General features: G+C 40.3%; 3 protein-coding genes across 6 annotated transcripts; 2 read left to right on the top strand and 1 right to left on the bottom strand.

Moving 5' to 3' along the window:
- The first annotated feature begins 988 nt into the window (after positions 1 to 988).
- Positions 989 to 6,343, top strand: bcl7a (BAF chromatin remodeling complex subunit BCL7A). 2 transcript variants are annotated; one of them, XM_017452269.3, is made up of 6 exons: positions 989 to 1,167; positions 3,102 to 3,183; positions 3,732 to 3,828; positions 4,543 to 4,716; positions 5,349 to 5,446; positions 5,618 to 6,343. In XM_017452269.3, the coding sequence occupies exons 1-6, from the start codon at positions 1,076 to 1,078 to the stop codon at positions 5,684 to 5,686; spliced, it is 612 nt and encodes a 203-aa protein (XP_017307758.1). In that variant the 5' UTR covers positions 989 to 1,075; the 3' UTR covers positions 5,687 to 6,343. The 2 variants fall into 2 exon arrangements, with proteins under 2 accessions (XP_017307758.1, XP_017307759.1); XM_017452270.3 differs by having other exon boundaries at positions 990 to 1,167; positions 5,621 to 6,343.
- Positions 6,240 to 11,112, bottom strand: alkbh2 (alkB homolog 2, alpha-ketoglutarate dependent dioxygenase). 2 transcript variants are annotated; one of them, XM_017452272.3, is made up of 4 exons: positions 11,013 to 11,112; positions 10,620 to 10,853; positions 8,584 to 8,782; positions 6,240 to 8,461 (listed from the first exon to the last, which is right to left on the bottom strand). In XM_017452272.3, exons 2-4 carry the CDS (start codon positions 10,843 to 10,845, stop codon positions 8,140 to 8,142), a joined length of 747 nt encoding a protein of 248 aa, XP_017307761.1. In that variant the 5' UTR covers positions 10,846 to 10,853; positions 11,013 to 11,112; the 3' UTR covers positions 6,240 to 8,139. The 2 variants fall into 2 exon arrangements, with proteins under 2 accessions (XP_017307761.1, XP_017307760.1); XM_017452271.3 differs by having other exon boundaries at positions 10,620 to 10,856; positions 11,013 to 11,080.
- Positions 11,113 to 13,013: 1,901 nt separating this feature from the next.
- Positions 13,014 to 19,410, top strand: unga (uracil DNA glycosylase a). 2 transcript variants are annotated; one of them, XM_017451194.3, is made up of 7 exons: positions 13,014 to 13,215; positions 14,112 to 14,288; positions 15,505 to 15,600; positions 17,266 to 17,363; positions 17,821 to 17,909; positions 18,508 to 18,686; positions 18,944 to 19,410. In XM_017451194.3, exons 1-7 carry the CDS (start codon positions 13,123 to 13,125, stop codon positions 19,082 to 19,084), a joined length of 873 nt encoding a protein of 290 aa, XP_017306683.1. In that variant the 5' UTR covers positions 13,014 to 13,122; the 3' UTR covers positions 19,085 to 19,410. The 2 variants fall into 2 exon arrangements, with proteins under 2 accessions (XP_017306683.1, XP_017306682.1); XM_017451193.2 differs by lacking the exon at positions 13,014 to 13,215 and having other exon boundaries at positions 13,933 to 14,288.
- Positions 19,411 to 25,227: the final 5,817 nt, after the last annotated feature.

Raw genomic sequence — 25,227 nt, 5'->3', positions numbered from 1 at the left:
AACACAGACGTGGATCATCCATTTAACGACACGCAGGATTAATAATCAAGCGTGTGTAAACTTTTGAACGGGTTCATTTCTGTAAACTCAGTTATTATCTTGTCTTGTGGACTATATGTAAACATCTGCTATGTGAAGTAGCTTATTCAGGGCAGTACTAAATTTAAAAAAAAACGCAATTTTAATAATTCCTCTTATTATTATTTTTTAAATTAACATTTCACAGATTCTGCAAAGAGTGTGTAAACTTCTGAGCACAGCCGTGAGCAGTCTTCATTCCTTGGGATTTCAATATTTCAATAATTTCAATAATACAAACCTGTGATTTGTCCTGCAGCCAGAACTACTGTCAGAGCTGCGATTATAGAAAATTAAATCAACACCTTCTGACCAATCAGAAATGAGAATACAACGGTGCGCTGGAGAAAAAAAAAAGAAAGAAATGATCATAGAATTTGTAATGGTTTTAATGGTTGTAATGGGAACTCTAATGGTCCCTGTGGGTCTCTACTGGTAACTTGTTGCCTTCTATTTGTGGCATGTCTAGTGGGTACCCTTAAGGACCAGTAATGATGATGGTTTTGATGGTTTGAAATGGTATGTGTAGTGGAAACCATTAGAATTTTCTCCTTTTTTTTCTCTTCAGCAGGGATGGTTGATATGTTAATCGATATGATCTTTGTCTGTGAGCATTATTGATAATCTGGTCTTTTCAGTTGGTAATATGTTGTTCTAGCAGAATGAACTCGTTTAAAATCAGGAGTTTGATCTGAAATTTCACAATAAACATGCCTAAACATTCAGTGAAATGAATATCATGTGGGTTTTCTCATGGAATTATTAATATGGTATAGTTTGGAATTGTTTAGTTTAAAAAAGAAGAAGAAGAAAGAAGAGAACTGTAGTTTTGTTTTGTTTGAACATCAGGCGCATTTCCAGCTTCTCCAGCTTGAAGGGCACGCTACTGCTGTGGTTCGCGCATGCGCACAAGCCCCCGCCTCGCTTCTGCGCGTTTCGCATTGTGTCTACAACAGCCGGCGAAGCGGAGAAAAAGATATTTTTACCGAGAGCCGTAATGTCGGGCAGGTCGGTGCGCGCGGAGACCCGGAGCAGGGCCAAAGATGACATCAAGCGGGTCATGGCCGCAATTGAAAAAGTACGAAAATGGTAAGAGCACGCGCTAATCCGTTTCACGAGCAGAAAAGCCAGGCTTGTGTGCGCGCGCGGGGGGAGGAGAGACGACGAGAAACAATGAAACGGAACGAAAGGGGTTGTTTTTTTTTTTTTTTAATCGAGTTCAGTTTGATTTGTGCTCGCTCCGCTCAGGTGAGTCGCGCGCTTTTTTCAACACACCTTTCGTTCTGGTCGCGAGCGCGGAGCCGCCTTTCTTCCGGCTTTAAACATTTTAAACGTGGGTTGAACCTAAGAAGAAGCCATTTCGTCGCAGTCACATGAAGCCGTTTTTCTCTTTGAGCCTGTAATGCCGGCGCTCGGGAACCGGGAAGGCGGAAAAAACCCCAGGGCTGTGCGACTGAACGCGGCGGCGCGGTGACGGCGCGCTGGAGTGAGAATAGGGTTTTTTTTTGTCCGGCTTTTAAATTCAGCGCTCGGAGTTCAACTGGAGGCAAAAGGAGAAACGGGCGGTGGGGGCCTGGAACAAATAAACACGCGCGCGCACGCACACACACACACACGCACAGCCGACGCGGTGGATTAGAGATAAAACTTTACCATCACTAAACTGTTTAATGTCTGACATCAGTACAGCTTTAAAGTCTGCTCTAATTACTGTGTAGATGTTGTTGTTGACGCTTATTTTATATATTTATATAATTACACCTGGAAAACAACTAATTGGGGGGAACCTCGGACTAGTCTTCTACTAGGCTACAGAGTGGATTTATCCGGGTGAAAGAAAACAGGCATGATTTGGGGATGATGATGTGTGGAATATTACTTCCATAAACTCATTTGAACCTTCAGGTTTGGGAGATTCGTTCACTAGAGGAGTAAAATATGTTCCCTGTTGTGTTTTTGATATTCCAGGCCAGTTTCAATGTGACTCTTCAACCTTAATAATAATAATAATAATAAATAAGATCTGTATATTTTTTTTATTACACTCAGGGATGGTTTCTGAAGAAGAGAAAATGTATATAAATTGCTTATCGAAATAGACTGAATATTCAGATGAGAATACAGAAGAAAAAAACATGATAAGGGTAAATCAGTGCACGTTGCTTATTTATAATAACTGAAGGCTAAAGAGATGTACAGTACTACAACTACAGTATACATAGACTAATAGGATACAACATGTACAGTACACCCAGCTTACATAGACTACAGCAGACTACAATATACATAGGCTACAACAGACAAACTACTACAGTATACATGGACTCGTAGACTGTAATAGTATATGACTACAGTATACTCAGCTTACATGACCAAAATAGCCTACAACTATAGTATATATAGACTACAGTGTGTGTATATATAGACTATACTGGTATATGACAACAGTATAGACTATAATAATATACAACTACAGTATACGCTGACATGACAGTATAAATAGATTATAATAGTATACATAGACAACATGACAGTATACATGGACTATAATAGGCTACATTTACAGTGTACATAAACTATAGTAGCATGCTATTATAGTATGCATAGACTACTGTAATATACAACTGGACATAATACAGTATTAGTAGTATAAAATACATGGACCACAGTATCCTGCTATTACAGTATACATAGACTACAGCAGTGTGGAAGTATACCGTTGTATAGTACAGTAATACAACTGCATGCTTTTATTGCTGTATGAGAAAGATCTGTGTACACTTATGTTCTGAGCGAACTATATGTCTTTTAAGAATAAACAGTATATTGTGTAGTCATGCTCCTGAAAGGGTCGCTGCTATGACCGGATATGTTTTTCTAATGAAGCAATAATTACGTTTCTGTTGAATTGCTGAACATCAGATGATACTGCCTGTAAAACAAACAAGCAAAAAATTTTGTCCCAACGTTCCCAGCGTGGTTTAAAAAAACGATATGTGATCTAAAATCAATCTGCTTCTTAGGGAGAAAAAATGGGTGACGGTTGGCGACACGTCCTTGAGAATCTACAAATGGGTGCCTGTGATGGAACCTAAACCCGATGATGTAAGTAGGAAGCATGATCATGAATGTCAGCTTCGTATTTCTGTGGCTCATACTGTGACGTCTTCGAATTATAGACAAAAGAAATGGCGGCGTATAAACAGAGGACTGGCCGTAAACAAATACCTCAGCTGACCGAAGATTTAGTGCTCGATGATGATGATGATGATGATTATAATAATAATTATTATTATATATGATATATGATTACATTTATTTTTATTGGCATAGAATAACTTCCACCCTTATCGTTCATTTCATGCTCACAGCTGTCTGTTTTGTGGGCGTCACTAAAATGCAAATGAGCTGTGTCAGGAACGCACTTTGCCCTTTACAGGTGATCAAGATGCGTACGCAAGCACGAAGCAAATCGGCCTTTCTGAAACGTTTAGTTTGGTTTGGCTTACACTTAAACATTTACACACAACTTTACCAAAAGAAATGATAAAGTGAGGCCCCTGGAAAGTATTGTACATTTTGAAAGTATTGAAATTCATATTTTTTTAAAGGAGAAAATGCGTACACTGAATTCAGATTGTTTCCTTTGGCAGAAGAACAAAAACAAAAAGAAGGGCAAGGATGATAAGTATGGTTCGGAAGTGACTACACCAGAAAACAGTTCTTCTCCCGGAATGATGGACATGCACGGTAATCATACACAACTGACTAACCTCACAGCTTACTGGGTCCATACAGACACTAACAGCTGTGTGTATGTGTGTGTGTGTGTGTGTATGTATGTGTATATATTTTAAGTTTGGGGACACTCGCATGTAGACAAAATCCATTAAGGGTTTTTTCTTTCTTCCTCTCAAAGGAACCTGGATTAAAATGTTTTCTATAATAGCTCTGCTGAATTCTCAGTTCTGATCGGTCAGGAGGTGTTGATTAATTTTCTCTAACAGCAGCTCTGACAGTAGTGCAAATGACAGGTTTATGTTGACGCACTCGTTCTAATACGTTATCGTTTCTATAGCAACTACCAACACAGGGACTCCACATAAAGGTGTTTGTTTTTTAAGGATGAAACGTTCTGCGAGGAAACATTTAACAGTTTCGGAAGGAGTCTCCAGTGTGAGCACTTTATAACGGTCAATGTGGTGTTCTTTAACTCGGGGGAGTAAAATAAGGGGAGTAAAACACTTTGGGATGTGCTGTTATTGGAAAATATAAAGTTGTTGTGCGTTTTTGATGCGAACTGATCTACCTGAATACATGCCACCTTATTATAATCACAATATTATTTCTGGCTGCCAAATACAGACTGACATTTGGAATGATCCTTGTGCTAATATACGGAAAGGCCCTTATTGTTGTTATTTTTATTATTTATTTATTTTTCTTTTATCTTCTCTTTCACAGATGACAACAGTAACCAGAGCTCCATCGCTGACTCCTCCCCTTTAAAGCAGGAGACCAGTAACAACACTAGTCCCACCCCTGAACCCATAGCAACGGCTCAGAATGACAGCGGCGAAGTGAAAAGCGAGCATTTTCCCAGCAAACAGCCTTCGTCCGGCCCGGACAGCAAGACAGGTTGGTCCTTAAACAAACCCAGCAAACGCTCACTTATGGTAATACGGTATAAACACAATGCTTATCCGTCCGTACAGGATTTTGCGGAGTTTTTTTGTTCTTCTTCTTTCTTGATTTTGCGTTGACTTTTTTTTTTCTTTCTAAATCAGCGATGCAATTAGCAGTGTGTTTTTTTTTTTTTTTATTTTTTATTTTTTTGTGCGTTAATCACGGAAAACTACTCGAATTGGCTAAATTGCAACTACACAAATTGTTTTGCGCCCTCTGTTTCTTGGTGATGTTTGTTGGTAAATGAGCCCTTTTAGCTGTACTCCATGTTCAACGCACGTGAATCGGAGAGGGCGTTTGCCAGAACGCCCGTCGCGATGATGTCACACGACGCGTCTCGGCCCAGATCTGCGGGAAATCCGAGGTCATTCTGAAAAACCGCAAGCTCCTCCGAATATTGCGACATTTGCTCGATTCTGCGGTCATTTCCGCGATCGCAGAAATCCCAGAGGGGACCGACTTAAGGCGGCGACGAGCACAAAAACAGCCAGACGTGCATTAAAAGAACACAGTGCTTTGGCCTGTGGTTCAATGTTTAATCGATTAATGACGCCCATTTTAATCATCGAAACTCTTTGTCATAGGAGCAAGTCATTCCTCATCAGAGTCCACAACAGCTAAAAGGGACGGCAAGTCCCAGGGAGAGCAAAAACACTTCACGGACTCCTCTAAAGCTGCTCAGGTAACACAGAGAACCCACAAAGTACTGGTTCTATGTATTGAAACAGAATGCAATTTTTCCATTTTAAAAAATGTATAAAAATTACAAATAATGAGGAAGTAGTAGTATACTAATAACTCTGTCCTTTAGCTGTCTACATCAGGCGTACTGATGGTGGATTTGTTTCCTCAGCAGGATATGGATGATGGTGCTCCTCCGAGCAAGAAAGGCAAATCGGACTCCTCCTCAGAAGCCAACTAACCGTCTTTGCCAACTGTTACACGCTAGTGATCTCCCTTTCGTCTCCCTGTACGCTTTTTGAGTCTTTTTTTTTTAAATTATTATTTTTTAATCCAAACACCAAGTTGTACATGTATCTATTCACCAATTTCAATTCATTCTCAGACACACAGTTACCCCCTTACAGTTGCTTTACATTTCACGAGGGGAGGGGAGGGGGTTAATCATGGCTCGCTCTGTCATAACATCACCATTTCAGTTAGTCCTTGTTCCACACGGCCACTCGATGTTTCAAAGCAAATGATCTAATCTTTTTTTTTTCTTTTGCTCAGGAGGGTCAACACACTGTTAGCGCTGAAATCGATTCTGCTGCTGTAGTTCAAAGAGGTGTTTTTAAAAAATTTTTTTATTTTGAAGTCCATGAATAGCTAGTAAAATGGCCGATTTAAGGTCGTGAGTGAGTGGTACTAGTCACAGATTAAAGTCTGCTGTGAAGACTGTAGCTCATAGCATACGTCCTGCTTGGTTGTGTGCCTTGTGATACTGAAATAAGCTTGTTTAGTTTGTTTGTTCGGGGTTTTTTTTTTATTATTACTTTTTATTTTTTTATTTTTTTTATTTTAATGTCTCATGCATGTCCCGGAATTATCTTTGCAAACTTTTCCCAGAAAAAAAAAAAACCTCCCTTCATTTCCACTAAAGTTCAGTCAAAAACTGTGACGGTGCAAACCAAGCTTTGAAATGCAGGTCACCATTTCAACAGCGCCACAACCTTAGAAAGTGCACGACGACAATTCTGACCACGAACCCATCAGATCCATCAAGTGTTCGTCTTTCTCTGGCGAGCGCCCGCCATCAAGACTCAGCTTGTGTGGCTGTCCGGGGATGGGGGGATGGGATTGGGGGGGGGGGGGGTGTAGGGGAAAGAAAGCGATTTTCATTAGACGTTAACAGGCCGGTTACGGATAGACAGCTGTGCAAATACCTCACACTCAGTCCAGCAGTGCTGGCGTATAAACACTAAGTATGACTTTTAGAGAAACAAAAAAAAAAAAAGAATAATAATCACTCGGATGTGTCTGCTTGCAAAATATGTATATATTTATACGATAACATTTTTGTTATTACACTTGATTTTTTTTTTTCCTTTTTGCCACAATATTTCGCCAAAATATTGCCTTCTCGTAGTTCAATCTATGAACCTTTTAGCGAAAATGTACTCATTGGGACCATTATTTTTCACTCTGCTTTAGAAATGTCTTGTACAGAAGTATGGTTGTGTTTTCATTTATTTATTCCACAGTAGTTTTTGGTTTTATAATAAAAAAAAAATTAAATAAATTTCCTTTGAATAACCTTGATTCTGTCGTTTTGTTCACTAAACCATCAAACTGCCTTTTATTCAAACTGAATTTAAACACTGGGTCGAATCTATTAAAAACGATCAGGCCGTCTATCACAGACGTTATAAGTCGGATGAGTTTCCATTGAAGGTCCTTTGATAGAAATATTCAAATTTGTGCCGTGGTCTTTGGTACATCTCTAAAATGACAATCTTGTGTTATTTTTTCCAGATCAGAATGCTCGTGTTTATACTGTGTTTATGTTGGACGCAAAGGGGATGTGTGTATTACCTATAAATGCACCACAGGCTAGAGTGTGTGCAGGACCGTTAAAAAAAAAATTCAGCTCGCTCATAAAGTGTTTTTTTTTTTTAAGAGCCAAGTTTGTTCCATTTAACAATATATAAACTCATTCATTTAAACCACACTGATCCTGACAAGAATAAAGAAGATTTTGACTGAAGCTGAGTAAACACACTGAGGACGACTGAGGGACTCGTACACGACTATTACAAAAGGTGCAAACATTCACTGATGCCCAAGAAGGCAACACGGATACATTAAGAACCGGGGGTGTAAACTTTTGAGCAGGATGTTCAGTGTAAATAATTTTGTTTAAAGATCTTGTTTTCATTTATTACTGCCCTTCAGACGCTAAATAAGATGGTTACATGTCTCCAATAGGACAATAACACACCGGTCATCGTGTTCAAAAGTTTACACACCCCTGGCTCTCAATGTATCGTGCTGCCTTCTTGAGCAACAGTGAATGTTTACACCTTTTGTAATAGTCGTGTACGAGTCCCTCAGTCGTCCTCAGTGTGAAAAGATGGATCTCAACATATAGCCGCTGTTAGAAAGGCGTCAAATATGCTGGAAAAGCAAAGAATGTGCAGGACCTGGAGGATTTTTCTGAAGAACAGTGGGGCAGTTTAACTGCTCAGGACAAACAAGGGACTCGTGAGCAACTCTCACAAAACAAACACAGTCGTGGATCATCCAGGTAACGACAAAGTATTAAGAATCAAGTGTGTGTAAACTTTTGAACTGGTTCATGTGTGTAAATTGAGTTATTATTGTGTCCTCAACTGTAATAAGACCTCTTCAAATCACACTAACGTAGTGGAGAAGTCACTCCTTTTTCCTTTTCTGGCGACTCTTAATAATGCGTCGGAAGGTAAGACTGATGCGCGGGGTCTTCACCTTTTTCCGCACTGGGAGGCTGTGATACCAATACGTGTTAGTGGGACAGTTCATGAGAAGAAGGCTCCCATGGGCCAGTTCCAGTTTCACAGGCTTTATATGACGTTGTTTTGGCTCCTTGCGAGCATCTTTATGCCTGAACACGAAGTCACGCGCAGCTCCAAGAGACACCGCAGCGATAGGACAAGAAGGGTCTAACTCATGCTCGTCGTCCCTGTGTTCCCCGATGTGATCCAGACCGTCTTTATACCTGTAGAGAGCCAGAACATCAGTGTCTTTAAAACAAAAACGCACACACAATATGAATTCCAGTCAAACCATATCAATAATCAATAATCTGTCAAAACCAGAAGGTCTTCAGTTAATAATCGCCTGTTTATCAGGACAAAGTTGAAGGTGTGCCCTGTGGCGTTGGTGACGGCGTCACGGATATATTCGAGGGTCGGGGTCCAGACTCTGGCTGCGAGATGCACTCCAGAAAAAGAATACACCAGTCCTTCATCTCCATACGTCGCCTGCTTCCGGGGAACGCTGTACATCTTCCCATACACCTGCACCTTCACGTCTTCATCTCAAAGAAAATGAGAATATCACGATATTTTGTGGGCAGAAACGCTCAACATTACAACAACAACAAAAAAGGTAAACAATAAGTCTACAGTTTTTACAGCTAACGTTACTTGAACATCTCAGTACAAAGTTAAAGTGCGCTTGTGGTTCCACAAATCCAGTCCCCCTGCCTTTGTAAGAACAGATATTAGTAGGATTGAAGATGAATAAGTGGATAAATGAAAATCTTCAATATAGCTGAGAAATGAAAGCACTTGAGGTGTACTGTTCAATGACAAAAGTCGATTATTTTCCCAAAACAGCATGCCACAAAGTGCTTTTATTCCTCTTATGCCACACCAATTTGTCAACAATTACAATTTTTTGATTAATAAAAGAATGCCATATCAGGCTTTTTATCCTTTTATAGTTACGTTTAATGTTGCGGAATGTCTGCAGTCTAAATCAGTTCCTGTTATCACTTACATTATTATTGTTATTTTATTGTAACTTCATAATGACAAGTATTACATGAATTGGCCTATATTCAAGATATTTTCCCACTTAAGATATCATTCTTTGGATGCCTTTCCCAAATTGTGTGCCACTTCTCGATGTTTCCACGACTGACAATCCCTCCAATGTGGCGCTTCATCATTAAACGTCACGGCGCGTCCAGAATCAAAATCGTACAATTCAATTTATGAAAGAATTGTTTACATCCCCAGTCACCTGATCAGCATATAAACAGTACTGCACGTTACAGGATATGGCACTCTCGTTAAAACGTTTGCGTTCTCACCGACACATCTCTTTTGGTTCTTAACCAAAAGAAGGCCGACGTTCACTTACCATGTCGTACTCCACAAACGCTTACGGTTGTGTATTAGCTAGGTAACACCCCCCCAACACACACACACACACACACACACACACACCACCCCCAAAAGTAAACACTTTAATAGGAACAACTGTACACCTGGTCATTTGTGCAGTTATCCAATCAGCCAATGTGGCAGCAGCAAGATGCATCAAAAACCTCAAGAGCTTCAGTTAATGTTCACATCAAACATCAGACTGGAGGAAATGACTTGGAAAATGGCCAGTTGGGTTTGAGATGCCAGGAAGGATATAGTAACTCATATAATCAGAAAAGCATCAAACCTTGAGGTGGATGAGCTAGAACAGCTGAAGACCACATTGGGCTCCACTCCTGTCAGGCAAGACTCGTACAGACTCACCCAAACTGACCATTTAAAGATTAGGATAAATTAAAAAAATCAGCTGGTCTTTTTCCAGTCTTCAGCTGTTTAGTTTCTGTGAGTCTGTGCCCATGATAGCATCAGATTCCGCTTCTTGCCTGACAGGAAGGGAACCCGATGTGGTCTTCTGCTGTTGTAGTTCATCCACGTCAAGGTTTGATGTGTTGTGCGTTCTGAGATGGTATTCTGCTCAACACGGTTGTAAAGAGTGATTATTTAAGTTACTGTAGTCTTCCTATCAGCTCAGACCAGTCTAGTCACTCTCCTCTGATCTGTCTCATCAGCGAGGTGTTTCAGCCTGCAGACCCTCCACTCACAGGATGTTTTTTCCCCAGGAGATCAGCAGTTTCTGAAATACTCAAACCAGCCCATCTGGCACCAACAACAATGCCACGGTTGAAGTCACAGAGATCACACTTTTACCCTCAGTTTGATGTTTGATGTGAACATTACCTGAATTTCTTGACCTGTATCTGCATGATTTGATGCATTGTGCTGCTGCCACATGATTGGCTGATTGGATAACTGCATAAACAAGCAGGTGTTCCTATTAAAGTGAGTGTCGTTTATTCTTTCAACTCCATGTGCCATCAGTACCTGTAAAGTACTCCACCTCTTCCTCTAGCTGCATGAAAAGCCTGTTTGCTTCTTCTTTGGAGAAAAGCAAGCCGTAGTCACAGTCGAGCTCCTGCGCCTCAATCTTTTGCCATGGAATGGGATGTGAGAATTCACCCTCCTCGTCTACAGCTTCATTTCTCTCCTCTCTACACGGCTTTTCCATCTGCTTGTTGCTTTCCACACAGGCGCTTCCTTGTCTGCTCATACCATCACCTGCTGAGATAAAGAAGATATGCTGAGAACAATAATACTGTGGTGTCTTCAGACCTACAGCACTATGAGGTGTGTCTTTATGTTCTTAATGTGGATGTCTTCAATAATAATAATAATAATAATAATAATAATAATAATAATAAACATAAACATATGTACCACTTCACTAGGCATGGCTGTTCTGCTCTTCTTCTCTTTATTTATTCCAGGCGCCACACATAATATCGCCATCTATTGGACATTTCAGCTATTACTGCTATTACTATCCACAATACTGCAAACACTAATCATTTCTTTTTATTTACCTTCTTCCTTTACATTATTTTAAAATGCAATAGTCAGTATTTTTCATTTCTTACTAGTACAAATAATGTGGAAAACGACGCAGAAATGATTAAATAATAAAAGTTTGAACCATTGTCTGAGAACAAGTGAATTACATAGCAAGAAAGTACACCAGTTTTGGAAATTTGCCTTCCGGTTCTGAAGGTTTGTTTGTATTTGGCTTGGCTTCTCGTCAGTCATTTTATAGACAAACCCCCCCCCCCCCCCCCCCCCCCCCCAATGCGTCTTAAATTATTATGAGGAGAAGTTGCATGTTTATGGAGGTGTAATGTTCTAAAGCTTTCAAGCTGCTGAATGTCTGAGTGCACTTGAGTGCGATCATCAGTCCTTGCTAATGCTAACTCCAGTTGATCTTGATCTAGTTGAAACAATGTACGTTCTGGGGGCGGAGCTGGTGGAAATGACGGCGGGCTCAATGAGGAAAAATAATCATTCACCCATTTAACAGTTAGAGACCTCCATCCATCCAATCTCTGTATGGTTTATCCTACATAGGGTCACGGGAGAGCCTGGAGCCTATCCCAGGGTACTCAGGACAGGAGGCAGGGGACCCCGTGGACACACACTCATATGCCACAGACGATTTATAAAAATCAATCAGCCTACAGCACTACCGAGTCTTTGGATTAGGGGAGGAAACCCCCAAAGCACACTGAGAAGATGCAAACTCCGAGCACACAGCACGGAGGCAGGAATCGACTCTCTAACCCTGGAGGTGCGAGGCAAAACATGCTAACCACTAAACTATTAACATCTAACATCTGTTAGAGACCTAATGCACCTTAAACTAACCTGTTCAGTAAGTGCTTTATCCTGGACATGGTCGCAGAGGATTAGGTGCCCTGCAAATACACCCTGGGCATCCATCAAAGGGCATCATGCACGCACACACACACACACACACACACACACACACACACACACACACACACACACACACACACACTCAACCCTACCAGGTGTGAATGTGTGTGTATGAGATAAAACACCACAACAGAGTGATATTTGTTGTCTAAAACATTTGAGTGATAACTGATCACAAAACATTGTCTGGATGGGAATGTTTCATGAAGCCATGCTTTAGAGTTTATATCTCTCAACATCTCTGTTCATGCAGTGATTAGAAAAGAACAATTTCGGTATAACTGATACTGAGTTGTCAGTAGTTGTCAGTTTATTACGTATACCTCACACCTCATAACTACAGTATACTCACTTGCACCAGCACAACACCCACTACCATGTCTGTATACTTGCTAAGTATTACAAAAAAAAAAATTAAAGACCATTTTATACATTTTTTTTTTTTTAAAAAGCAAAACCGTGTGTTGTAAGAAAAATACACAGAATGGTATGAAGAAGTGAAGGCTGTGGCTGATTTCTTTCTAGCCCAGACTGTAGACTGATATCAGTGACAGCCATGTCAGGTGATTATTATACAGAGTGAAATACCCTTTAGATTTGATCTCATTTTGGCCTGATATCTTTCATCACGTCTGAGAACGCGAACAAGGTGGATTATTGACTATCATCCTTTTTTGTGCACAAAATGCCTTTGGAGGAGAAATTAAAGCAGATGAACTAAGCACACATCGCAGTATGTCATAGCTGAGACCTTGTGATATATAGAAGAATATACTGTTTTCAATAATTATTTTCAAACAGTATTTGTTTGAAACACATCCACTGCCTCTACTCTGACAGTACCTCAGGTTTATTCTTTATTTATTAAAAAAATAAAAATAATTAATTGTATTTCGTATAAGGGGACGTCATTGTAATGCTGCTTTCCCATTGGTTGTCACACTTTTTTTGGGCGCGAGTTGAGAAACCAAGCCGAGTTTCAAGTTGCATTGCTGACACACAAACACTCTCTCACAGATCTACATTTACACATCGATTGGGATTCATTTATCCTGAAAAAATGATCGGACAGAAAAGCATTAAGTTGTTTTTCTCCCCTACCTGCAAGAAAAGGGAGCTGGACAAACTGAGCAGAAGCGAGGATGTGTGTGATGTGAGTAAATACACTTCTGTAGTTATGGTTACAGATGAATTAGTAACTCGTTACTGAATTAAAACATTAATGTGTTCTGGGTGTTGATTTAACATCGGCATTAAAAGTATTTAATCTTGTTTATTAATGCGTGTTTCCCCACGTGTACATTTACGGGAAAAATAAAACGCTGAAAATTTCCCGCGAAATTTGACCCGGAAATAGATGTTACGTCACACGTAAACACACACACACACACACACGTGTTAACAAAAGCAGCACGGATCCAATGTTTTTGCAGAGAATTGATCAGAATTTATGTTCAGTTTAGTAAAGATGAAATGCTATTTCTCATTAAAGGATATCATTGTGTATTACAAAAACAATGTTAACATAGGTCTTAAATACATTGAGTTTATTTATACTAATGGCGAAATTTTTACATAATAAAAGTACGTTAATTAATTCCAAGTTTGACAGTGTTTAAATTAGAATTTGATTGTTTTATATCGTCTCTGAAATTGTTTTTTTTTAAAAGTATTATACACACAAATGTACGGCGATTAATTTTTTTGTCATTTCGAAAATTAAAATAAATATGTTAAACGTTTTTTTGTAACAAGTCGTGCATTCTTATTATAATATAATATATTGTGCTCGCAGATTTATTTATTTAGTTTGTCATGTTTTTGACGTTTTTTGTTGAAGCTGTCGTTTATAACTTCCGGTTCATCCGCGCGCGTGTAAGTTTCCAGTGTTTACTTGGTGCCGCAGTGACATGTCGCTGAAGGCTGAACACCCCGGGGATGGCAGTTCTGTTTATAAACTCTCAGCTGCGTTTCCTCCACACACCGTGCCCCAGAGTTTCATCGAAACGATGGTGGAATTGCAGTAAATACACAAGGATCTCGTCCCAGGTGAAAAAGCGGAAAGCCGGGGATGATGTGCTGCTGAGTCCGGAGCAGCTCGAGCGGATCGCCAGGAACAAAGCGGCGGCTCTGGAGAGACTTTCCTCCCGCCGCGGGGTCGTGGGAGTCGGGGAGAGCTGGAGGAGAGCGCTGGGGGCCGAGTTCAACAAACACTACTTCACATCGGTAATAATCAGGGTTCTCTCTCTCTCTCTCTCTCTCTCTCTCTCTCTCTCTCTCTCTCTCTCTTTTCAATTCAATTTTACTTGTATAGAGCTTTTTACAATGGACATTGTCTCAAAGTAGCTTTACAAAAATATATAAACACAGGATACAGATTTTAAATGTATGAATTTATCTCAGTTGGGCGAGCCGGTGGTGAGGGACAAACTCCCTCAGATGTTAAGAGGAAGAAACCTTGAGAGGAACCAGACTCAGACGGGAACCCGTCTTCATCTGGGTAACAACGGATAGTGTAAAGGAAAGTTCATTATGGTTTAATATGAAGTCTGTTTGGCCTTCTTGTAGTCCCAGCAAACACAGTGAGTGTGTCCGTCTGGAATTGGAGTAGATGAGAGCTCCATCCAGAGGTAGGACATCCGAAACGGATCAGGCAGGTCCGGAGAGCAGAAAGGATCGGGATCTCTAGTATCTCCATAAAATCGTGTGTGGCTCGACAGAAGCAGAGAGGGAGAGAAAAGATTATTAGGACTGTGCTTAGCGTAACAGAAAGTCTAGTCAGGGTAGGCTTGAGTAAACAAATACGTTTTAAGCCTGGACTTAAACACTGAGACTGTGTCTGAGTCCCGAACACTAATAGGAAGACTAACTGTGGGGCTCTATAAGAGAAAGCTCTTCCCCCTGCTGTAGCCTTCACTATTCGAGGTACCATCAGATAGCCTGCATCTTTTGATCTAAGTAGGCGTGGTGGATCATAGAATCCAAAAGGTCACTTCGATACTGTGGCGCGAGACCGTTTAGTGCTTTATAGGTTAATAAAAGTATTTTATAATTAATGCGTAATTTCACTGGGAGCCAGTGCAGTGTGGATAAGATCGGGGTGATGTGGTCGTATCTTCTGGTTCTAGTTAGGACTCTAGCAGCTGCATTCTGGACTAACTGGAGTTTGTTTATGCTCCTACTGGAACATCCAGACAGTAAGCCATTACAGTAGTCTAGTAATCTAGTAGTCTAGAGGTGATGAAAGCATGAACTAATATTTCTGCATTATGTAGTGACGTTATATTTCTTATCTTAGCAATATTTCTGATCTGAAAGAAGGCTATCCTAGTAATATTATCTCTCTCTCTCTCTCTCTCTCTCTCTCTCTCTCTCTTGCTCTAGCTCCAGCTCAGTTTATTCTTTAATCATGTATTTTTGTATATTTTTTTCTCTCCCTCAGTTGATGGACTTTGTTGACAACGAGAGGCAGAAGCACACGGTGTACCCGCCCCTGGAGCAGGTGTTCACATGGACACAGATGTGCCAGATTGAAGATGTGAGTTTCTCCTCATGACTTCAGTATGTAGGACACAACTCATCGATGCTGTAAATTGCTGCAGGACAAAACATTCCTACTCGTGCTCCTGAGTTGATATTTATTTAAGTTATACACCCAAATGCAATCTTTTTAAATCCTTTGTTTCATATTAATGGCATTATACAGAATTTTTTTACTTGAAGAGTGTTTTTATTATTTTTTTTATTATTATTTTTTTTAAATGGTATGCTTATATAGTGCTTTTATCCAAAGCACTTTACACTGTGTCTCATTCACACACCAGTGGTAGCAGAGCTGCCATGCAAGGCGCTAACTTGCCATCGGGAGCAACTTGGGGTTCAGTGTCTTGCCCAAGGACACTTCGGCATGTGGAGTCACGTGGGCCGGGAAACGAACCGCCAACCCTACGATTAGTGAACAACCCGCTCTACCACCGAGCCACAGCCGCCACCAGAAGAGTTAGCACGTGTAGGAGGGAAGGAACGGGTATTTAGAGACCCAGTATGATTTCTTTTCGGAGGATGAAAGCTGGTTTATAAGTCGGCCTCTGTTTGCCACGGCAGTCGTCTTTTAATGCTGCGTAGCACTTTTGGAGCCAGCACTACTTTGGCCAATAAACGATCCCGTGCCATTTCTGTGCCTGTCCCAAGTTTGGTCTGTGCTTGGGTTTCTTGCTGCAGGTGCATTTCAGAGAGCGAAGGGACCGAATACATCAGAGCATTCATTCTCTGAATGAAAACCTGAGTGAGAACTCGGTTACTATACATAACGCTTGTACGAGCGATTTACGAATAAATCTGATAAACGAGGCCCAGTATTCAGTTTTTTCACCTCGTGATGTTTTACGCAAGTTTCGAAACAGATGTCGAAATGCCGTGCACTCGGGAAGGGGAAAAAAAAAGCGTACTAAACTGTTGTAACACTTCCTCGTCATTGGCGAGGTGGGGTGGTACTTAGTCAAAATAACGAGAAAATAAAGTTGAATTCATAATATATAATTCATAATAAAAGTTGAATTCATAAAATAACTTGAAATGGCATATCCTGAAATAATGACTTGTAAAAGGTCTTCATTAAAGGTGCAGTAGTTGGTTATCATTTATATTATACAAATAACCTGCAAAAGTTTTGTAGGAGATGATGATGATGATAAAATAATGGTTTAAGCCTTGAGCTCAGGACACAGGTATTACATGGCTGAGAAAACCACTTTTGTTCTGATTATAAAATTACTCTGCTTTATTAATTGTTGACGCAGTTTGTTGTCTACAATCTTTACTGTCCGTGACCAATAGGAGCCAGCGTACGGCACATAAACAGCGATACGGCTGAACACGTGATGTAGTTGCAGCACAAGATAACAGTGGTGATGGATGACAGTAAATATGAGACGTTGGGGAACTCTCAGGGCCGAAGAGGAACTAGTGAGAGTCCGAAAGCTGTTTTTAGCGCTTGAGCCTCTGACTGTGTAAAAGTGTTGAGTGGGTTTTATTGTCATTCCTCCATATAACTTGTCTACACTGAAGTGAAATGTACACGCAACGTCTAGCCCATCCATGTGTGGGAGAACTGGCAACCCAGCAGTAAGGTGAGACGAAACCAAAAATCGCACTCATTTGTTTTGTTTTTATTTATTATTTTTTTTGCTTGGTGTTTTGGTAGGTGAAGGTGGTTGTTCTTGGTCAGGATCCCTATCACGGGCCGAATCAGGCTCACGGCTTGTGCTTCAGCGTGCAGAGACCCGAGAGACCTCCTCCGAGGTAACTCTAGTTTTCTGAACTGGGGTTTTTAAGCCAATTTCACAAAGCTGCTAGATCTCGCTACAAATCTACAGTATGTTCCATTTCATGAAAAGACCCGACATCCAGCGACATGTGAATTAATCACCTCGACCACACAAAATGGTCTACTCATAACATCGTATCATAGAAGCTTTGTTATACAGGTTTCCTCTCGCTGTCCAATTACATTTCTAACTTGTATGCTCATTGAGCGTGATTTTGCCGTTCTTCACCATTATTAAATGAATATCTTACTGGAAAAAAATCCTACGTGTATTGTAGGATACTTTCGTAGTATATGAAATCATGTGTACGGTGGAATTCGTTCAAACGGTCACGGAAACGCTGATCCGGAGCGTCTGAGACAAGCGTTCGTTAATGACCTCTTCTGCAGCCACGTTAATATAAAACGTGTCATGCTTCGTTTTGTTCGCAGCTTGGTGAACATGTATAAAGAACTGGAGTCCGACATCGAAGGCTTTCATCATCCTGGCCACGGTGATCTGACGGGATGGGCAAAGCAAGGTGACCACTTCCTCTTCCTGTTTGACTGTATTTAATTGTATCCCTCCTTTTTTTTGGCGGGGTGGGGATAGGGCTTAGCTGGCCTTACCCAAGTTAGCTAGAATTTGAACGGCTGAAGCGTCTGTTTATTTATTTAGTGTTTAACCAACAACAAAAAAGTAACATCAGACGTGATTTTTGTCGATGCAGTCCGTTACTACTCTGGTTTTAACCTTTCTTTAGTCAATAAATCTAGGTTAAGGTCTAGATTTTGTTTAAGACGGGACAAAAACTTTAAATTTGAATCCATTCGTGTGTATTTTCCATGCAAGATGGACATTTTCAGATCTAATTGTTTATTTACTGTTCTTCATTTTTGAATTAATTTGCATCATCGGGTTTTTCTGTTGTATATTTTCTTGCTCTGATATTTGCACCTCGGTAGGAGATGAAAACAGTTAATAGTCAGAATCGTTTTGTGTGTGTATGTGTATGCGCATACGTATACAGGCTTCATAATCTTTTAATATTTGTTCGAATTTGCCTACATTCAAGATATTTTTACATGCGAGTGTCTCAGAACGACCGCAGCAACTTGAACCCGTTCGTGACTTTGCAGGCGTCCTGCTGCTGAACGCTGTGCTGACTGTGCGAGCACACCAGGCCAACTCGCACAAAGACAAAGGATGGGAGACGTTCACAGACGCTGTGGTGCAGTGGCTGAGCACTAACCTGGAGGGCCTGGTCTTCATGCTGTGGGGCTCGTACGCTCAAAAGAAAGGCGCTGCGATCGACCGGGTATTTTGCAGTGATTTTAAAAGTTCTCATTGAGAAGGTGCAGAAGCCACTCGTACGACTAATGATCAAACTTGCATAAATGTCTAGAAGCTGGCAGAGTTTTGGAGCTTGATGAGGTCCTAGGGAAATAATCGGCGTCAGGGTGAAACAGTAACTCTGCGTCCCACCCGACTGCACCGTCGTTGATGATTTCTCTAGAACAGCACATCTGAGTGTTTTATTCCTCACTTGCTTTTTCATTACTCGTTATTTCGCAGAAACGACACCACGTCCTCCAGACCGTTCACCCGTCCCCGCTTTCTGCACACCGGGGCTTCCTCGGATGTAAACATTTCTCAAAGACCAACGAGCTGCTGCTGAAATCCGGGAAGAAACCCATAGATTGGAAAGCACTGTGAGTTAAGCGAGTGCAGATGGTTTAAGCTGAATGTTCAGTTCATAGTAAGCTCTTTTGTGTTGTGATGGCCTGTGTGGTTATCCTAAGCAGTTTTACACTATTTTATACTGGACCTTTTCTCCAGAGGATCCTCTCTTGTGTCTTTTGTTTTTCCTTTTTTTTTCCTTTTCCTCTTGAATGAAAATGTTCATAATGGCGATGTTTTTGTATGTTCAGTTCAGTTGATCTACACTGCTGTTTTCTACGTCATACTTTTGCACTTTCTAAAAACTTCTTCTTTTTTTTTTTTTTGTTAATAAATCTTAATAAAATTGATAAAAAGGAGAATGTGTGTGAATGAGTGTGCTGTAGATGAATTCTAACAAGGAGGGACTTCTTGGAATTATGTCAGTGTGTATGTGCCATTGACATAAAGTCTACACACCCCTGTAAAATGACAGGTTTTTGTGATGTTTAAAGAAAAAAAAAAAGGAATCCAAGATACGTGTTTCCACCCTCAATGTGAAATTACAACATATAAAAATTTTAAAAATGGAAAACTTACAGTAACCTAGATGCATAAATGTGCACACCCCTAAATGAATACTTTGTTAAATCACCTTTTGATTTTATTACACCACTCTGTCTTTTTGAGTAAGAGTCAAACATACCTCTTTTTTATTTTGTAATTATTATACTTTTAGAATTGGTCTCATCAGACCACATGGTTTAGGGTGCTTTAGCGGGGTTTGGATGTTTTTTGTGAGAAAGGGCTTCCGCCTGGTCACCCTACCCCATAGCCCAGACATGTGAAGAATACGAGAGACTGCAGTCACATGCAGAGAGTAATCAGTACTTGTCAGATATTCCTGCACTAACTTTAATGTTGCTGTAGGTCTCCTGGTAATCTCCCTGGTAAGTGTTTGTCTTGTCCTTTCATCGATGTTGGAGGAACGTCCTGTTCTTGGCGATGTCACTGTGGTGCTCCATTTTCTCTGTTTGCTGTTGATGGCCTTCACGGTGTTCCATGGTACATTTAAAGTTTTGGCATTGAATTATTTGTACCCCTCTTCTGATCAATACCTTTCAACAAGTGAGATACCGTACATGTTTGTAAACTCTTTCCGGACCATGGCTTCAGCATTCGGATGAAACCAAGGTGGTGTTTTTAAAAAAATAAAAAATAAAAAAAAATCATACAGTATCAGTTGGTCTTTATTTGGCGCTAATCAGAATAAATTAACTGACGACGATGTGCACACGTGTGCAACCAGGTTATTGTAACACTTTTTTATTTTTCCATAAAATGTTTGATTGTAATACGTTGTAATTTCACATTCGGGGTGGGAAAAGGTTCTGACATGATTTATCTGGGTTTAATTTTTTTTTTACATCACAAAAACCTGCCATTTTATCAGGGGTGTGTAGAGTTTTTATATCCACTGAAGAAGCATGTAGAATCTGTTGAACCCAGGCCGGGTTGACGGGTTTTACGTATTTCTTCCCCTCCAGCTTTAAATACAGGAATGAGACACGAATAGGTCTCCACTGATAAATCCAGAAAATCCACTCATATGTTAGCCTTTTAATGTTACAACTCTGTCTCTTATTTGTCGTTCTTCACTTGATGGCGCACCAAGGTCATGTTCAGCTTGGCTCACTCGCTATCTGCTCTTCGCTGTGCACTCTGAGATAAGCTGGTGCTCATGTTCATAACAAGTCAGGTATTTCTTTTGCACCTGTGGTCATAAATCACACAGGCAGGAATGACTGAAGAGAATGAGACTGTGAAAGCTGGTAAAGGCTTTAAGACGTGGGGGAATTTACGTAAACATTCATTCTGCACCTCTTCAGGGCTGAAATGAAATCGCAGTGTTAGTTTTACACTTATTCTTTGGGAATAAACTTAACCAAAGTGACTTCCAAAAGCGTCCTGCTCTTATGACATCTCCAATGCCTTCATAACATTCCCTTACCCAAGCGGTATCTCTTATGTTTTCCGTCACACTTCCAACCCATAATAACACCAACAATGACATGGATTACAGTGACGACGACAACAATAATAATAATTAGAAAAAATCAGAAATGGTGGATTAAAGTATTTGGTCGTGAATGATTATGACGACAAGGTACGTCTACATTGGCCAATTTTTTTTTCCCCCCGGAGTTCAAATGTAAACATTGGCAAAAAATGTTTCATATGCGGACGTTACGCACATCCAGACGCACGTGGAAAGCACTGCAGGTCAGCCGAGTCTTCAGGGGGTTCTTTTTGTTTTCCAGGCAGAATATAAACAAAGGTACATATCGCGATGACTTTGTGATGTGTAACACGACCTCTCTTATATCTTATTCCTGCTCCTGTGGCTTTTTCCATTGGGTCCCACAGGAACCCAGTCCCAATGCACATCTCGACTTCCTTCTCTCAGTGACTCCAACACAGAAGCACAAGCCACAGAGAGCTCCAGCCCAATGTTCTCAGCGTTCACTGCAGTCACAGTCGCACAGTCGCTACACTGTATAGCCCTGTAGCACATCAATGAAAGTCATGGTCTATATTAGCGAAATAAAGCATCATTATTTTATATTTGTATTATAAATGCATGGTCCTGTCATTCCCAGACATGGAACATCGCAGAAAACTGTAGTAAGACTCGATCATAAGCCAAATTTAATTTTTAACCTACTTTATGGCATAAATGAGTTGGAGTCGCGCACCCTTGGCATATGACTTGGACAGTATCACTGCTCATGTGTTTACAAACCATTCCATCGTTGCATTTTTGAAGCAGAAATGTGACATTTAAATTCGTTTGGTAACCGTGCAGTCCGATATCAATATGCTGAATTCATTAGACTATAGGAAAATTAAGATCTGTATTATTTAAACACACTTCGTGTTTATAAGGAGAATTCTTTTGATACTTTTGACTCTTAATTTTTTTTGGTTCCATAGCATGTTCAAGCCATGACTGAGTTCAAACTGTAAATGTAAATCTGTGGTTTAGTTCTCCTGCTCAGTTCCTGAAGAAAAAGGTTTGGAGCATGTCATGTTATTGACTAAGGTCTGATCAATCTGATCAATCTCATGACAGCACTGAAGAGCATTTCACCTTTTAAACCAACTTCAGCTCGTAAAGAGCTTCATATTTACTTGACAAGTCGACTATGTAAGGAATGAAACAAGACCGGGCATAATGTTCATCAACAATGGGGTGATGTGATGCGGCCTGTCGTGAAGCTGAGCTACCGTTACAGCCTGAACTTTTCATCTTACACCACAGCAATTTGTCAGTTATTCCAATTTATAATCTATAGTTACATTTAATGTTGTGGAACATCCATGAGACAAGTTCGTTCCTGTTATCGCTTACATTACAGTAGCTCTAGCCTCTTTTTTTAAATAAGTCAAAGGAATGCAGCGTGTCATGTTACGGAGAAACAGTGAACTTGTCTGTCATGAAAACTTTCTCATTCAGTACGTTTACATGGACAACAATAATCCAATATTAACCCGATTAAGACGATACTCTGATTAAGAAACTAGCATGTAAACAGCAGTTTTTTATTACCTTAATCCGACTAAAGTCACACTCGAAGTAAACACTAATCGAATTAAGACGTGTGGAGTACTCCTGTTTGAGTCGCATTATGGACGTGTATTACAGACACGTACACACCTTAATCACACTATTAATGTCATGTGAGAGTTTTTGCGACAGGACACGATCACACACGGAAGTGCTCAACCGTTTTACGGCAAACAAGAGAGCACGGCTGCGTCCGAAACTGTGTACTTACATACTATATAGTAGATAAGTACGCGGTTTGGGACGCAGCCCACGGCTTCAAGCAGTCGTCTATTTGCACGTACAGCATGACAGATAATTAACTGCGCTTGAAGGGTGCGTAGAAATTTAAAATAAAGACAAAGAAAACTGTATACGGTCGCACAACGAAGACGAACTGTATGTCGATACGTGAAATTCCGGAGGGAACGTCGGACGGCGTGGCGCGGTGACGTAATGACGTGTGCTGTTAATCGCTCTACATTCTATAACATGTAAAACAGGAACGTGAAAGGAATATTCTAAAAGCGACTCACGTAAACACCTAAATCACGATAATATCTTACGCAGAATAAGGTCAATAATTAGATTACTGCTGTCCACGTAAACGTAGTCACTGTTACAAAGCACTGACAGTGGAGACTCCTTCCCTAAGCATTAAATAAATGTCACCTTGCAAAAAAAACATCAAGATATCAGTTATTTATTATACGCTTTTTTTTTTTGCTTTGCTTTTTAAAGAGCTGTTCAAGAAAATGATTTAAATTGAATTAAATATATTTAAATTAACACCTTCTGAGCAATACTATTCAAGTAACTGATAATTAACTCATATTGTTTAAAACTAAATGAAAATATGTGCTGCATTAACGCAGATCGGTTGTTGCTAAACTGTATATATGTACGATGATCTTAAGTCTTGTCTCTTTCTAATTTGCTACACACAATGTTCTTACTGTCAGAAAACTCAACACCAGTTTGAGAGTCCTGACTTTTCTCTAGCTAAATTCTGTTGATTTTTCAGTAGGTTGCCGTGGTCTAAATTTAACCAATCAGGAGTGGCTCATCAGCGTTGCCAGGTTGGGTGTTATCCATTTTCAAATAACATAAGTATCCTTTTTTTGTTGTTGTTGTTGGTAAATATTAGCTTACTGTTTTGTTGATTGTATACTATTTGATTAATAATGCCAGACTCACCATATCTTTTTTAAAATTTAAATTTAGTTAGATCTAATAATACTACAACTAATATTGATAGTACTAGTATTATTAATAGTAAGTATTTAATATTTTGTCTTGCATAATTGTATTGTACTCACATTACAGGTTCCTGCACAGCATCTAATTATTGTCTTGCACTTTATTGTCCATTGTGCACGTCCAGTTTTTTCTAATTTTGCACTACCTGTTGTCGGGTGTGTTCACTGTTGTCACTTTTTGTAATGTAGGCCTTGGAGAATATGATTTCAGCTACAATGACAATAAAGCCCTCTAATCTAATGGACCTTGTCCCAAAGCAGCTTTACAGAAATATATAAATTCAGTATATAGAATTTTAAATGTATGACTTTATCCCTAATGAGCAAGCCATAGTAAGCTCAGTGATCTTTAAGTTGTCCATATGGGGCCATCCTCACCAAGCAGCCCGTGGTTTTCAGGTGAGAAGTCAGAAGTACAGCATCAGGATGGATCTGGCAGGTCTGGAGAGCAGAAATGGTCAGGATCACTGCTATCTCAGGAGTAGTATGAGTAGTCTGTCATTTCTTTTGAGATATAATCATAGTCAGTAATTCCATAAAGAATATGATTTATGTCATTAACTTCTGGAGGGAACTACTGGCTGCCAAAACTGTATATGGTTTCTCAATTTTGTTTCCTGCTATTCTCTTCTGGTTAACTTATAAACGTGACTACATGTGCACACTGTTACACTTGAAGCAGGCGCTAGACATATGCATTATGTCACTGGATCAGGAGGACAGATGTGTAGCTCACTGGCCGTGCTCATAAACATGAGCACTGTGCCACACGTTTTCAGCGTTCAGTAAGTCCTTTATCCTTGGTAGATTGGCTGTGACTGTGGGGCGACTGTAAGTCTTACATAGCATCAGGTATAGACATACACTCCTCTGTCATTAAGTGGGATTACAGAGCACACACACAAAGAGCTTTGTAACATTACATCCTCTCTGGACAAGCTCAAAATAGCTCCATAACAAACTTCAAACACGGGTAAGGAGGAGGCGGGAACCGGCTGAACATAAACGTAAAGTTTAATAATTAACAGGACACAGAATGTAAAACTCACGTTCATCTCTCTCTCTTTCTTTCTCCCCAGCGCTCCTTTATCACTCTCTCCCAGTGATTTGACAACTCTGTGCCAGGTGCTCACAGCTTCACAGCCTGGCCCCTCCCTCCTCCTCTTCATCACACTCCTCCACTGTCAGATTCAGTCCTCTTGCCTGACGTATACCCCCTCTGGCCCTTTCGGGAGTAGCGCTGCTGCCCTTCTGCATCCTGCGAGCGAGAGACGAGGGGAAGAAGAGGGGAGAGTGAAGGAGGAGGGTGAATGGGTGAGCTGGAAAGACAGAGC

The sequence above is a fragment of the Ictalurus punctatus genome, chromosome 22, assembly GCF_001660625.3.
Source record: "Ictalurus punctatus breed USDA103 chromosome 22, Coco_2.0, whole genome shotgun sequence".
NCBI classification, from domain to species: Eukaryota; Metazoa; Chordata; class Actinopteri; order Siluriformes; family Ictaluridae; genus Ictalurus; species Ictalurus punctatus.
This window is presented reverse-complemented; position numbering and strand designations above follow the sequence as displayed.

Excerpts from the sequence above, each read along its gene's own strand:
- alkbh2 (XM_017452272.3), bottom strand. The coding sequence starts at position 10,845 with ATGAGCAGACAAGGAAGCGCCTGTGTGGAAAGCAACAAGCAGATGGAA. Across the intron at positions 8,783-10,619 it reads AGAGGTGGAGTACTTTACAG|ATGAAGACGTGAAGGTGCAG; the intron begins GTACTGATGGCA and ends ATTTTCTTTGAG. Across the intron at positions 8,462-8,583 it reads AACTTTGTCCTGATAAACAG|GTATAAAGACGGTCTGGATC; the intron begins GCGATTATTAAC and ends GGCTCTCTACAG.
- bcl7a (XM_017452269.3), top strand. The coding sequence starts at position 1,076 with ATGTCGGGCAGGTCGGTGCGCGCGGAGACCCGGAGCAGGGCCAAAGAT. Across the intron at positions 1,168-3,101 it reads ATTGAAAAAGTACGAAAATG|GGAGAAAAAATGGGTGACGG; the intron begins GTAAGAGCACGC and ends TCTGCTTCTTAG. Across the intron at positions 3,829-4,542 it reads CGGAATGATGGACATGCACG|ATGACAACAGTAACCAGAGC; the intron begins GTAATCATACAC and ends TCTCTTTCACAG.
- unga (XM_017451193.2), top strand. The coding sequence starts at position 14,001 with ATGGCAGTTCTGTTTATAAACTCTCAGCTGCGTTTCCTCCACACACCG. Across the intron at positions 17,910-18,507 it reads GACGGGATGGGCAAAGCAAG|GCGTCCTGCTGCTGAACGCT; the intron begins GTGACCACTTCC and ends GTGACTTTGCAG. Across the intron at positions 18,687-18,943 it reads AAGGCGCTGCGATCGACCGG|AAACGACACCACGTCCTCCA; the intron begins GTATTTTGCAGT and ends GTTATTTCGCAG.